At 36.6% G+C, this 15,069-nt stretch overlaps 1 protein-coding gene across 4 annotated transcripts in view; it reads right to left on the bottom strand.

Moving 5' to 3' along the window:
* Window positions 1-686: 686 nt before the first annotated feature.
* Window positions 687-15,069, bottom strand: part of ufd1l (ubiquitin recognition factor in ER associated degradation 1) — a 253,880-nt gene continuing 239,497 nt past the window's right edge. The window contains 12 exon segments of one of the 4 annotated variants that reach the window (NM_001002451.1): window positions 687-1,035; window positions 4,088-4,169; window positions 4,250-4,338; window positions 4,444-4,491; window positions 5,006-5,074; window positions 6,527-6,595; window positions 6,688-6,760; window positions 7,230-7,360; window positions 13,123-13,244; window positions 13,332-13,364; window positions 13,449-13,581; window positions 14,728-14,836. In NM_001002451.1, coding sequence (NP_001002451.1) covers window positions 961-1,035; window positions 4,088-4,169; window positions 4,250-4,338; window positions 4,444-4,491; window positions 5,006-5,074; window positions 6,527-6,595; window positions 6,688-6,760; window positions 7,230-7,360; window positions 13,123-13,244; window positions 13,332-13,364; window positions 13,449-13,581; window positions 14,728-14,730 — 927 coding nt within the window. In that variant the 5' untranslated portion in view covers window positions 14,731-14,836 and the 3' untranslated portion in view covers window positions 687-960. 4 annotated transcript variants of the gene reach the window in all.

The raw sequence follows: 15,069 nt of genomic DNA, 5'->3' as shown, positions 1-15,069 counted from the left end.
GGACAGAGAGCCGCGCTTATGGCGCGAGCGATTGTTTACAAGTGTGGAGTCCCGTGAAGGAGCTCCGGATAGAAAGTTTTGTTTTGTGTTTACCTTATAGTTAAAGTTGTTGCACGTCCGCCGGTTCCTGCCTCATAATGAGCGAGTTTGAGCCACTTGTACATCCAGGAAGTGTTCAGGAAAAGCAAAAAAGCAGCGAAGAAACTCGACACAGAGGAACATTAACACCTCACTGCCCACTAGCGTTTCGGAAGTGTTGATGCAGACCGACAGAGACAGCGTGCAGAAGTATAAATGCACAGCCACGCGCGTTGCATGCGCCGTGGGTTACGCCGGTCCCCTGATGCAGAAGTATAAATCAGGCTTTAGGCGAGAAATACCGCTTTGTCTATAAAAAAGGGGAGAAGACCAACTGAAACTCAGAGTTTAGAGTATAAAACCTGCCCCTGACCAGGTTAGATTCACAAAGTAAGTTACCACGGTAACTGACTATGAGTTAAAGTTACCTTTCTTTCAGAAACAAGCTCGACTTACCCTTTTTTTCTTGAGTTTGACAAACCTGCCATTTTGAAACAGAAAACCTAAAGTTTCTCTCATTAGGGTTAACATACTCTGAGTTTTCACTTAACCTCCTTTCTGTAATGGGGCCTAGAACTCATCCCTGAGCAAATAAAAAAACAAGTATGGTAAACTGCAGGGAAATCTTTATTTAAATTATTTGAAGTTGCATTATAAATGTTCAAAACAAGTGTTTGGTCACTGGTTTGTGTGTGCTAATATATGAAAAGAGGGCCGAACCATTTGTAAACCAATATAGAAGAACATCAGTGAGGTCCTAATGGAAATCCAGGCAGAGGTCATCAAATAACTGTCCATGTTGAGTGAAGGAAGATCAGAAACAACTCAAGTAACCAAACGCTAGCTGACCTTCTGATGTCCAATTCAACTGTATGTGTTTATTCAGGGCTTTCTGCCTTTTTTGCGAAGGGACTGTCCTTCCCCAGAGAACGCGATGAAGTTACTGACTGTTTCATCCTGGAGACACACACAAAAAGACAATATTGTAAAAACAACAGGGATTGAGTCACTCACTTTGCAGAAAGATAAACAAGAGCATTTTTTACTTCCGTAGTCAGAAGATATGATATACTTCAGTAAACTAAAAAACATTTTTTTCTCATTAGCATGCGAGCACAATTGCTAATTAAATGAAACTGATTTTATACACCAGATCAACATCTACGTTCATACTAATTATTTTTTTTTTTTTATAAGGATGCCTGATTTTAGTATGGATGCTTGATATTGGAGGAAAAAAATGACATTGGGATATGTAGATTTCTATGATACGGTTTCACCAGATGACTTGATTAAAGCTTTTTTTGAAAATAATTCACCATTTTAGATTGAATGGGGTGATTTTGTAGGGCAGTATATTGACAACTGAAGTCAGATTTATGAGCCAAAATAAAACAAATAAGACTTTCTGCAGAGGAAAAAATATTATCAGACATACTGTGAAAATTTCCTTGCTCTGTTAAACATGATTTGGGAAAAATTTAAATAAGAAAAAAATTCAAAGGGGGACTAATAATTCTGACCTCAACTGTATATACAATAAAATAAACTAACTACAAGCATAAATAAATTTAAGCAAACTTTTGAGCAAAGATTAAATAAATGCATGAGCAAAAATAAATCACATCCAAAATACAAGTTTGTTATATATATATATATATATATATATATATATATATATATATATATATATATATATATATACACACACACACACACACACACACATATATATATATATATATATACTCAACAGAAATGACTGTGATTGGCCGTGAAGGTCATCCGGGGTCCGTTCTTCGTAGATGGATTACTCAGTAAGCTGGATTTGGTTATTGACGATTTGACATGATTCTGGATCGTTTAGTTCTTCAAAACTCTTAGAGTTGTTGTCATAGCAACAGTTCTGGTAGCTCAAATCTGGTCAGGACCAGGCTCGTTCATTAAAAAAATTCAAGTTCAAAAATCTATATTAATAAAACGTATGCAATCTGGAATCCAAAATAAAAGTACAAAGACTGCCACCTTGTGGTAGAAAATGTATTGATATGAACTTTTTAGACATAAACGCGTACATTCACAATATTCAACTTTTTTTTTTTTAAAAGGATAATAATTTATGCAGTCATGCACGTGTTTTGTGCGCTAATACACCAGTGATTTGATGCTTCGCAAAAGTCGCAGACACCTTTAACGATATAAAAATGCTTTTTTTGTTGCAAAATTAATTCATACAGTTATTCCTTACGTCGATTAAAAACACTTGAGTAGGCCTAGGCTACTATAATAAAGAAAATCTTCTCTAAATGTAGAACTAAATACATTAATATGCATTGAAATACATGATGAATACTAGGGGTGTCATAATTAATTGTTTCTTCGGTGCACCGCGATGCAGACGCGGACAATTCGGTATCGATTCAGTAATAATCATAACCGGGTATTATGTACTGACGTCATTTATCTCCTATGCGCTCTGTCGCGAGGGAGGTGAGTGCGAGTATTTACAACACTCAGCCAACTCAGGGCTGGCCCGTGGCATAGGCACCATAGGCAAATGCTAAGGGCGCTGTATATCCAGGGGGGCGCCAGAAATGAGCGCGGTTCAGTTGGTTTTGTTTTCGATATTCTTGACACACATTCAGTTACAGACGGCAATAACTCAAAAACTCTTACCCTAAAAAGATCTAAAGTGTGTTTCCTACAAAAAGACAAAGCTGGTTATGTTTCACAGCTGTCTTTCTATTTTTCACTCGACATTACGAGCACTGCTCCGTTTAAGCCCTCGCAATATGTGTTTAGCCGGGAGAGCTCGTGCTGAGAAGAGCTCTCAGCAAGGGACCGTCGGAAAAGTGCTTATTTTTTTCGTTTTTCTGCTCCGCTCAGCGCGAGCTCTCCCTGTTGCGAGGGCTTAAGTGTGTGTGTGTGCATGTGTGTTTGTTTCTTTGGTGCTGTCTATGTTTGTGTTTGAATGACAGACAGTGTGGTGCTGTGTGTCTCTGTGTTTATACAGACAGCTTGTTATAGCCTCCCCTCTAAAATATAACACTGTGTATGGAAAGCATCGTCAATGCACCGTGATGCACCGAAATATCGAATTGAACCGAAGCGAAGGCATGATAATCGTAACCGAACCGAACCGTGAGACCAGTATAGGTTCACACCTCTAATGAATACTCTTGACACATGAAAGTGTAAAGCCTGCCACTCACAACAAATGTGGAAAGTAATTTGCGCATCATATTTAAAAACCGTTTTTATGTCATTTTGCTCACATGGATAATTGAATATAAATTAGATGATGTCATTACGCTACACGTCAGCCAATCGTTGCATTGCCGATCATGATTTCAGGAATCGATAGATCTGTCCACAACACACACAGCGATCTCAGATCAGTTCATCCAGACATTTTAATCTGATTCACGAACTTGTTTGAAGAACCAAATTAGCCAGAGATCAGTTATCAAGATGAACAGATCCAGGATCTGCCAAAACATTTGAGATCATTTAAACAGGGTACGAAGAACGGACCCCTGCTCACCGAACTCACTGCTGTTTACTGAGTGTAAATGCAGACACAGACACTGGAGCATTTCAAGATCATGTTGATCAGCTGGTTTGTCTAATCTGACATACGAGCGATCCGCTGATGAATTGCGCCTGTAAAATGCTCCAGTGTCCCTGTATCTGTGGTTACTTGTAGTAAATAATGGTGAGTTTGGGGAACTGATGACCTTCACAGCCAATCACAGTCATTTCTGTTGAGCATGTGAACACAATGGCAAATCAGAGATCGCACTCAACAGCGCTCAAAAAGGTTAGCGGGAAATGGATGTTTTTAAATATTTCAGTATTGATTGGTACCAAATTCCACTACTATGACAACCCTGCAATATATTCAAGTTTACAGTACTCAAAGCATTTGGTTTCAAAACTGAAATGGTGTGCTGCAATTGGTATCCTCAAACAGTTTGAGTGAACTTATCGGGTTTTATGGTGCACTCACCAAGTCTGTTTTGCGGGGCTGTTGTCTGGCGTTACGAATGAAGGTGATCCTCCCGACTTTGAACTCATAGTTCGGAATTCCTCTGTAAGAAGTAAACAAAAATGCAATTATTACTCTAAACATTAGCTTATTGTGGTCATTCAGCTAGACTGAGATATGTACCGTTTGATGTCACTGGGATCGAGGGGTGCTGGACTGGGCTCAATGCCTTTCTTCTTCCCGTCTAGACGATTCCCAGATCCTGTAAAGGCCTGTGGAAAAAAAACAAAAAAGAAAGACAACAATATTAGGGAGCGGACAAGCTTTAATAAGCTTTAATATAGTTTATTAGGAAGATTAAGGTACAAGTGATTTACTCTGAAACCGAGGTCCATGTCATAGTTACTAGGATCTGTTTCTTCTTCCTACATCAGAATGACAAACATAAGCATCCAGAAAAACACATGGAAATTACACTATTGAGATATGTGACCCAGGAGCACTAAACCAGTCTTGGGTGGCACGGGCATATTTTTGGAAATAGCCAAAAACACACTGTATGAGTCAAAATTATGTTATTTTTTTGGCCAAATATTATTATAATATTAAGTACAAATCACATTCAAGATATTTAGTAAATTTCCAATTGTAAATATATCAAATTTTTATTCTGTATTAGTAATATGCATTGCTAAGAACTTAATTTGGACATCTTTAAAGGCGATTTTCTCAATATTTAGAGGTTTTTTAAACACTCCAGATTTCCAATCGTTGTATCTCAGATAAAAACTGATCTAAGAAGCCATACATAAATGCAAAGCTTATTTATTCAGCTTTCAAGTGATGCATCTAAAAAAATGACCCTTATGCCTGGTGTTGTGGTCCAGCATAATGCGGTATATATTGTGATGAAACATATTGGTGTTTGTCAGGACATACTGCTGGTTCTTCTGGATGCTGCATGTGTCTCTCTGGTTCTTTGTATCCAAGAGGAGCATCAAAGTCCACCTGATGGACAAAAATAGTGAAAAACAAAAGGTAAGAAGCTCATCAAATCTACACTACACTGATTCACAAGTGTTTTCTGTTATTATACGGTTGTGAACTGCATTATGGGATGTTGATCTCTGCTCTATCGACTTTTGATGTTGAAAAATCAACTCTACAGTTAAAAAAGGGAATTTTATAGACATTTAGAAGTTTAAGATAATATAATGTTATAATAATAATGTTGTAGTGTAATATACAGTTAAAGACAGAATTATTCCCCCCCCTTTGATTTTCTTTTTTCTTTTTTATTATTTCCTAAATTATGTTTAACAGAGCAAGGACATTTTCACAGTATGTCTTATAATATTTTTTCTTTTAGAGAAAGTCTTATTTGTTTTTCTTTGGCTAGAATAAAAGCAGTTTTAATTTTTTAAAAGACATTTTAAGGACAAAATTAGCCCCTTTAAGCTATATTTTTTCTCGATAGCTTACAGAACAAACCATAGATATAGAATAACTTGTCTAATTACCCAAACCTGCCTAGTTAACCTAATTAACCTAGTTAAGCCTTTAAAATGTCACTTCAAGCTGAATAGAAGTGTCTTGAAAAATATCTAGTCAAATATTATTTACTGTCATCATGGCAAAGATAAAATAAATCAGTTATTAGAAATAGGTTTTTAAAACTTTTATGTTTAGAAATGTGTTGAAAAAAATCTTCTCTCCGTTAAACAGAAATTGGGGAAAAAATAAACAGGGGCGCTAATAATTCTCACTTCAACTGTACAACACCAACCCAGACTATATATCACTCTAAACTATTAAAAATGTTCATAAAAGTCACTTTTTCTAACTTTGCAAGGTTAAAAGTTGTTGAAAGAAAGATCAAGGTCACATAATGAAATTCAAATGCATTAATACACATAAAAAAAAATTTCAATTATATATATATATATAATTATGCGCTCCGGTTTCCCCCACAGTGTTCTCCTGTGTGTGTGTGTGTGTGTGTGTTAATGTGTGTGGTGATGTTTCCCAGAGATGGGTTGCGGCTGGAAGGGCATCCGCTGCGTAAAAACTTGCTGGATTAGTTAGTGGTTCATTCTGCTTTGGCGACCCCGGATTAATAAAGGGACTAAGCCGACAAGAAAATGAATGAATGAATGTTTCTTTTTTACACATTCTTTGGAGATATAAAAAATATCAAAATATTTTTGAAGGTATTAAAATTATTATTATTGTTATTATTATTATTATTGTTATTATTATATCTCAGAAGAAGTGCCATAAAGTAATTACCGAGTGCAGATCATGGTCTTTTGAATTATACGGTTTACAAGATTAATGCACCGCAAGAGCACAGAGCACACTTCACTTATGATATTTAATTCTCTAAAAAGATTGTAGTGTAAACGGCATGAATATTACATTCATATGTTGCGTTACTGTATATAAAATAAGCATGCCTACATTCATATCGCACTCGATGATGGACACAGCCTTGTCTGGTTTGGTCTCCATGACACGTAACTCATAGATCTGGAAGACAAGAATATCTGGTTAGCACATCATGGTTTCTGCATGGTTTCTGCTAAATTAATCATTATACTGAAGAACAGACATAATATCACCTTTTCATTATAATTGATGGCGATCACATCTCCTGTAGTCAAACAGGCGAAATTCCTCAAAGCATTCTCTAATCTGAGATAAAAGCATGTTCAGTTTTATATATTATATTAATGTAAAATAGTGTAAAAATAAATAAATATATACATTTTAAGACAAAATTATTAGCATTCCTATGAAATTATATATTTACATCAAGTGCTGTTTAAGAGATTTCTTTTTCAACACATTTTAAAACATTAATTTCTTTAGTCTTTGCCATGCTGACAGTACATGATATTTCACTAGTTACTTTGCTAGTATTCAGCTTAAAGTGCTATTTAAAGGCTGCATTAATTAGGTTAATTTAGCTTAATTAGGCAACTCATTGAACAAAAGTAGTTTGTTCTTTAGCCAATCGAAAAATTCCAGGCAAACTAAAACAAACAAGAAAAATATAATAGGAAATAATATTGCTTTATTGAACATCACTTGAGAAAAAGCTATTAATTTCACAGGCTAATAATTGTGTCTTCAACTCTATCTGTGTGTTATATGAGCATACACAGCTTTAGGATTTGTGATATCCAGGAAGTCTGGGCTCTGTGGCTGGAATTTGGAGTATGTGGCGACCATGAGATTGACACTTTCCACTTGCACCAGACCGCCCTCTTCCAACAACAGGTTCTGCATCATCTGGAAACAAAATAAAATATGATGCACGGAGAATCCTGAAAAATAATTGGGCTTTTCACACACCATGTAACAGGTCATTTCTTTACCATTTGACTAAAACTTTCTGTCGTACACCACGCTTTTCCACTGAATGGTACAGTATGTTACGGATCACTTTTATAAGGCTTGCGTTTCCACTGCTAAAAGGATGCCAATGGTATTCGTTTGGTGTGTGTGGTGTACGACAGAAAGTTTCAGTCGACATCCTTTTCGCTCGAGAAAATGTCTACAGTAACGCTGTACAGGTTGTTAACATATCATATGAGAAGCACTTCTCACAAAACAAAGGCTTTATACACAAATACTTCTGTATAAATGTTTATTACTAAGTTTTCTATGAACATTGATGAAGATTTCCATTTACTAAACCTATACGAAGACACGTTTAATTGGGTGGGTGGAGGGCCTATGAATCTGCCATTATTTGTCTTTGATAACAGGGGACAGGTTAAAGCAAAGGAGTCATAAGAGCATGAGAGAGGGCTTGGGGATACAATGAATACCATCTGTGTCAGAAAAGCATGAAAAGTATACAACATATGTTGAAACTGTCATGTATGTTTGAAAAGACACATACTGTATGGGAGAGTCCAGTTTGGATGTTTGAAACAGATACTATTCATGAGCACCAATTGTGAACTATATGTGTAAAAACAGTGATGAATACATCTGGGGCCTGTTTCAGTAAGGAGGTTCAAACAACCCGGAGTTTAAACTTGAACTCTGAGTTGATTTACCGAGAGATTAAAAACTCAGAGTTTTCGGTTTCAGAATAGCTGATCTGAGCTGGGTCAATCAACTTTGAGTAGACCAACTCAGAGTTAAGCGCGCACACCGTGACTATAAAAAGGCATTATCAATGGAGCGCAGATATTACGAGTGACCATGGCAACATCTAAAAAAAAAGAGATCAGCATTTCTTTTCCCAGCTGAACTTGATCTGCTCATGCAAAGTTTTAGCAAATATGAGTGTATATATTTAAAAAGAAGCAACCATCAGTGAAACAGAGACAGTTAGCCTGGGAAAACAGCTGCTCAAGTTAATGCGTATTTTTTTATTTAAATTATTTAAACATTTAAGTATAATAAAATAATGTGTGACGTTTATACTTTTTTCTAAACTTTTGTACACGTTTATCAGTTTTAATAGATTTAACAGTGCACTTGTGTGTCTGCCTTTTTATTGATCAAGTGATAGAGGTTGATATAACATTAAGAACCTAAGCAGTGCTAAAAATAATTTTTAGACAGAATAATAATCCCATTAATCTAGTAACAGTACATGTCGAAGGTTAAGCTAAATATGGAAAAAAGGACAAGCCTTGTACGTGACTTTGTTCTGTGTGTGACATAAAATGTAGGCAATAGCTGTGTTTCCATCAAAATACAGGCTTACATAAATTTGTGCAAAACTGGAATAATGCCTAAAAGATGTGAATAAAGCAGCATTTTCATCCAACGAGTCAAAGAGAACACAATCGTCACTTCCTGAATAACTTGCGCCAAATATCAACAGTAAAAACAGAATTTACTGCGGTAGAACAAGCTGCGTTAATGATTTTTTATTTAATACTTGCGCCTCAGAAGACACAATCAACATGTGGGGGCGATTGAAGCCAGACGCGGAGATCTTGACTCGGAGGTAATTAATAATATACACTAATACTGAAACAGTTAAGGCATTTTCGAATGACTAAAACAACATTTAAGATGTTCTACAGTGTGCTCAGTCAGCTGGTTTGTCCATTCACACACATTTTCATCATCATCTCTAACAAACTTTTTTTTAATGTACATACTGTAATTTGTTAAGTGCACTTCGTAGTTTATGCGCATCTTTTCTTATCAAATAAAAGTTTAACCTACTCAGTTATGCACATGTTTTATTATGCATATTTTCAAAAGTTCTGTGCATCATGACGTTTCCATCAATCGTTTTTATGGGCATCTCCAAAATGAGCTCTAAAATAGGTGTGTGGAAACGTAAGACTAATGCGAGAAATACGCTTCATCTTTAAAAAAGGGGAGGAGACCGACAGAAACTCAGAGTTTAGAGAATAAAACCTGCTCCGGACCAGGTTAGATTCACAGAGTAAGTTACCACAGTAACTGACTCTGAGTTAAAGTTACCTTTCTTTCAGAAACAGGCTTGACTTACCCTGATTTCTTGAGTTTAACAAACCTGCCATTTTGAAACCGAAAACCCAGAGTTTCTTTCATTTCAGGGTTAAAATACTCTGAGTTTTCACTTAACCTCCTTTCTGAAACAGGCCCCAGATCTTTACATTATGAGGGCCAACAAGAAGAAAGGGCTTAAAATTGGGGTCGTAAAGGAGTATGGGAGAGGCCTGTTGAACCAGTAAACAGCTGTGAAAACACAAAGGCGGGAAGAAGCAAGGGTAGAGCAAACTTGAGGAACATTAGATTGTCCTGGAGTGAGACTAAAGATGGGTCTGCTTATGGATGTCTCTGCTTTTTTGGAAAATGTTCCAATATTCTTCTGATATTCATAACCTCCAGACTGAGTTTGATTCCTTAAGAGAAAAGCTGAAAACCACAACAACATGAGTTGATTATAACTGCAGATCAATGATGGTGCTAAACAGTCTACTGTAAAGTCTGCAACTAAATGCAGCATATATGAACACATACAGCCCCTGACAGTCTCTGATATGTTACCAATTACAGAAAAACTACACACAGCAGACATTTAGGCCTTATTTGGGTTTAAAAACAAAAGGCGATGATATTAGTAAAACATGGAAGTTTGTTCATGTTTAAGGTTGTTGAAATAATCCTTTGTTCCATCGTTTTTCCGGCTTCTCCTTATCCGGCTTTTCCATTTCTGAAAGGATTGGGTGTCAGAAGCACTTCAATAATCACGCGCACGTTATTATCATCAGCTTAAGAGGTTTGTTCTTTCAAATATAGACATGCGGCAAACGCACGCGAGAAAGCGAAACCGCTCAGGCTTCAGACTGCCTTGTAAACAACGACAGGGCACAGGGTAGATTCTGCTCTTCTTCTTGGCTTTGTGGCTGTTCATTAAGACGACAACAAGGTTTGGTAAAGCTTGGGTCGACCATGGCTTGTTATTATATGTATATATTATTACAGTGTAATGTCTCGCTGTGTATTTAAAACCGTACCGTACCACTCAGTGGAAAAGGGCCATTAATTAAATAGATTTTCCTCAGCAGTAATTATGTATACCATTTAAATACATTTTATGTGCAAATATGTCATTATAAATACTTTTTGTATTTATTTACTGTATCTAAATACTTTGTGATCTATTTTTGAGCATCTTATAATACAAACCTAGAACCTTTAATTAAACAAGTAGCAGTGTTTTATATCCAATCATCAACGCTGATGCCACAATTATGCAAATGAGCGAATTAACCCAAGATTTAATTTAAAGTCTGCATGAACCAGAAGCTGCGACTGTTTTTTTTTTTCAGATTGTGACAGTTCCTAGAGAAACAGAATATTAAATGAGAAAACAGTGGGCGTGGCTTGTTTTTTGACTGCCAGCTGATTGGATGTATTAAAGAAAACATTTCATTCAGAAAGATCAGGAAAAGGGTTTGGGAAGAGTTATTACAACCTAACAGACTCATCCTCCTCTTCACCATTTCTGTTTGTTGTCTAAACCGACAGCTGGATGGGGTGGTTAGGTATGTTAGCTACTCCTAATTCCTCAGACAGACCTAATCTAAGAATTTAACTAAAAAAAACATAAAGTGCTTTTTTTTTTAATTTCAATTAAATGTTAAGGCTAATTTATACTTCTGCGTAAAACGCACGCGTATGCTAAGGCGTTGACGCATAGCCCTTCGCCGTGGCCGTCGGCGTCACTGACGTGCACCTCTCAAAAAATGTAACTACACGTCGCAACAACGCGTAGCGCAAGCTCTGTGATTGGTCAGCTTGGTAGCGCTGATGAGTCTGGGGGGGATCGAGAGCCGGGCGAATGGCGCGAGCTGGGCGCGAGCCCAATGGAGCGATTGTTTACAAGTCTGGAGTCCCATGAAGGAAAGTTTTGTTTTGTGTTTAGCTCATAGTTAAAGTTGCTGCACGTCCGCCGGTTCCTGCCTCAAAATGAGCGAGTTTGAGCCACTTGTACATCCAGGAAGTGTTCAGGAAAAGCAAAACAGCAGCGAAGAAACTGGACACAGAGGAACATTTACACCTCACTGCCAACTAGCGTTTCAGAAGTGTTAATGCAGAACAACAGAGACAGCGCGCAGAAGTATAAATGCACAGCTACGTGTGTTGCATGCGCCGATGATTACGCCGGTCACTTGACGCAGAAGTATAAACCAGGCTTTACAAGGGCAAACATTTCGTTTTTTTAATGACATGCACAGATGAATTGTTGACCACAATACTACTAGCAATGCAAGCTAACAAAATCAATATGATTTCAATTGTATTTAATTGAATTGGATTTATTTGAACTGAATCGAGAAATGTATATAGTAAAACATTAGCATGTGAATACTTAAAGGGCACCTAGGTTACCCCTTTTTTCCAGATTTAATACAAGTCTTTTGCGTTTCTAGAATGTGTATGTAAAGTTTCAACTCAAAACACCCATCAGATTTTTCATTATACCTTTTACAAGATGCTATTTTATACTGATTTCCACCAGGGGGTGGTTTTGTCGTACTGCGCCTTTAAGGCAAGTTCTCCCCATCTACTGTTTCTACGTGCCTTCCCGCGTGCTTTAATCTCCTCCCTCGGCTGTGTCAGACAACAGACAGACTTAAAGGAATAAGGTCTTGCGCAGCGTTTGTGAGAAATACTACAGTAAGAACTTTACCAATGAGTGTTGTGCAGTTGCATTAATGAGTCACACGCAATATCGTTACAAAGTTCATGCGCACACACACAGATACACATATACACCACAGCTGACACACACACCCACACACACACACAGGCAGGCAAGCAGACAGACAGAGCACGCTTAGCTTAGCACTGTTTTTGCACTCAAATGTGGCAGGATACAGGCTAATCTCCACTGCTGTGTGGATATCTGTTATGTTATTGTACACAATAAACCTGATTTAACGTCCACAAACCGGGATTGAAGCATCTTCCTTTATAATTGTTCTGACACATGGCTGTGGTGATGAAGTAAAGCTGAAGTAAATCGCTGTACTTCATTACACACGTGTTCTGTTTTAAAACATTTTAAACATGTAAAACTCACTTATGATCCCATTTGATGATGATTGCTGATCCTAGCGAACAGAACAGACCTTTTATTCCCGGTTGCTTTGCGTATGTCTGGTCTTGTTGACATATACACGTGACTACCGGGACATGTTAATGCGCGCAGCTGTCAATCAATTCGGTGGGCGAGGGGACCGCACTCCTACATAAAGTTGCGGTCGGTCTGAAAACCGCTCCAATTGGTCCACTGTTTTTATGTTGTTAAATTGAAAAAAAAAGGACTGGGTGTGTTTATATCACCCCAATACGATGGTCTATACACTATATATACACATATGTTTGTCCAAGTAGCTTGAAAAGTAGATTTTTCACCATAGGTGCCCTTTAATATAAATTATTAACCCTGTAAATAATGATCAGTGTGAAACATGAAGCGAGAGAATCTAGTTTAGGATTATTGAGAGTTAACTAAACCCTAATATGTCAAGTGCAGGATCTAATAACAGTGTGTATCGTGTGTGTGTGTGTATAGTTTATACCCAGTGCGGGAGGTAACAGAAGCCTTCATCTGCCACAAACTCCAGAACGCCACAGTGCGTCATTCTGTCCGAATTCTTGTTGGTGAGTTTGAACAGCATGGGGTATGTGATGTTTAGTCTGCCTAAAAACACAAGCCACATATGTAATCAATACACAGGACATGACAAAAATAGATGAATTCACTTTTATTGCAATGCATGGCACTTACTCAGCTGGTCCAAAGCAGACGGGGGCATAATAACTGCAAATACAACACGCATTAGTTCAGTGAAACATGAGGTTTATGAAACAAAACTGTTATACAGAGTTAAAGATCATCACATACTCTTTCCTCCTTTCTCCACATCTGAGCGGTCGTTGGGTCCCGCCAGCATGGAGACTGAATAACAGCGGTACTGTGTGGAGAAACGGTTCTGGAAAACTCGCCCCACATGGGGCTCAAACATGTTGAAGGAGAACTGATGAGGATAAAAACAGACATTAATAACAATCAAAACACAAACGTGAATCATTTCAAATGATTTTCAGTCAGATTTATTAGCTCCGCTGCTAAATTTTTATTATTTTATATTTTTCCCCCAAGTTCTGATATTTTCAACACATCTCTAGATATAATAGTTTTAATAACTTATTTCTAATAACTGATTTCTTTTAACTTGATGGCAGTAAATACTATTTTACTAGATATTTTTAATAAACTGAATATATTGAGCTTAAATGTAAAGGCTTAACTAGGTTAATTAGGCAAGTCATGGTAATTAGGCAAGTTGGTGTATAACAGTGGTTTGTTTTGTAGCCAATTGGGAAAAAAAACTTTGCTTAAAAGGCTATAATATTGACCTTAAAATGGTAAAAAGTGATTTTATTCTAGCCAAAATAAAAGAAATAAGAGTTTGTCCAGTAGAAAAGAAAAATATGATGAGAAATACTGTGAACTTTTTCTTCCTCCATTAAACATCACTTGAGAAATATTTGAAATATAAATATTGGACAGGAGGGATAATAATTTTGCCCTCAACTATATATAGGTCAAAATAAGAAATATAGGCATCAAATTAAATGTACAAAAGCTATTTTATATACATAAAGCACCTTAACTGTATGTCTATCAAGTAACATTGCTGAAAATAATGTTAAAATATTAATGAAAGGACATTCAGAAAAAACATACATTGATGTAAATAATAAATATGGTTACTCTGACTTCTACTTTACTAAAATATATAAAAGTCAATATACGTTTTTTGTTGCATTTTAAGTAATTAAATCTACTTGAGGTAACACCAAATCTTTTAATGTCATCAAATTATTCTTCTAAATATGTCTGACTAGATTTAATAAACAAATACCTAAGAGAAACATTTATTTATTTAGTTCTACTATTATTGCTTTAATAACTAGGTTACAACTAAAATCAATTTGGAATAAACTTCCTTACATTTCAATAACACAAACAAACAATTCTATAATATCTGCCACAGTGACAGTGCAGCTTTCCACTGCTTTTTAGCTTAGCATTAGCTAGCCTGTTTTGACTGTAACAAACAATAGAAAACCGAATGCTGAAATGCAAATGTAAAGGTAGTTCAGAATCGATTACTCACCATATTAGTTGTTTATCTGCCTGACAGCAGAAATTCAGCAATGATTGGAGTAATACTGATGATGACAACTCAATAACAAACAGTTTCCTTTCAGTGGGAAGTGCGCTACAGGCAGGATGTGACGCAACAAAACAACAAACCAAACGTTATCCAATCGCGTCTCTTTTTCAAGCTGAGTCTTCTTCACGCCTTTTACATGAACACTATTATAAATCTGTATTATATCTTTAAAATATTTATTTTAAGTTGTATGCTATCGTCGTGCTTTTACTATGCCATGCTACATCATACAACTTGCCAGGCGCTCAGCACAGGGACGCAACAAAACAACAAACCGTCAGA

The sequence above is a fragment of the Danio rerio genome, chromosome 8, assembly GCF_052040795.2.
Source record: "Danio rerio strain M-AB ecotype USA chromosome 8, GRCz13ab, whole genome shotgun sequence".
Lineage (NCBI taxonomy): Eukaryota > Metazoa > Chordata > Actinopteri > Cypriniformes > Danionidae > Danio > Danio rerio.
Note: the sequence above shows the minus strand (reverse complement) of the source record. Positions and strands in the feature narration are given on the sequence as shown.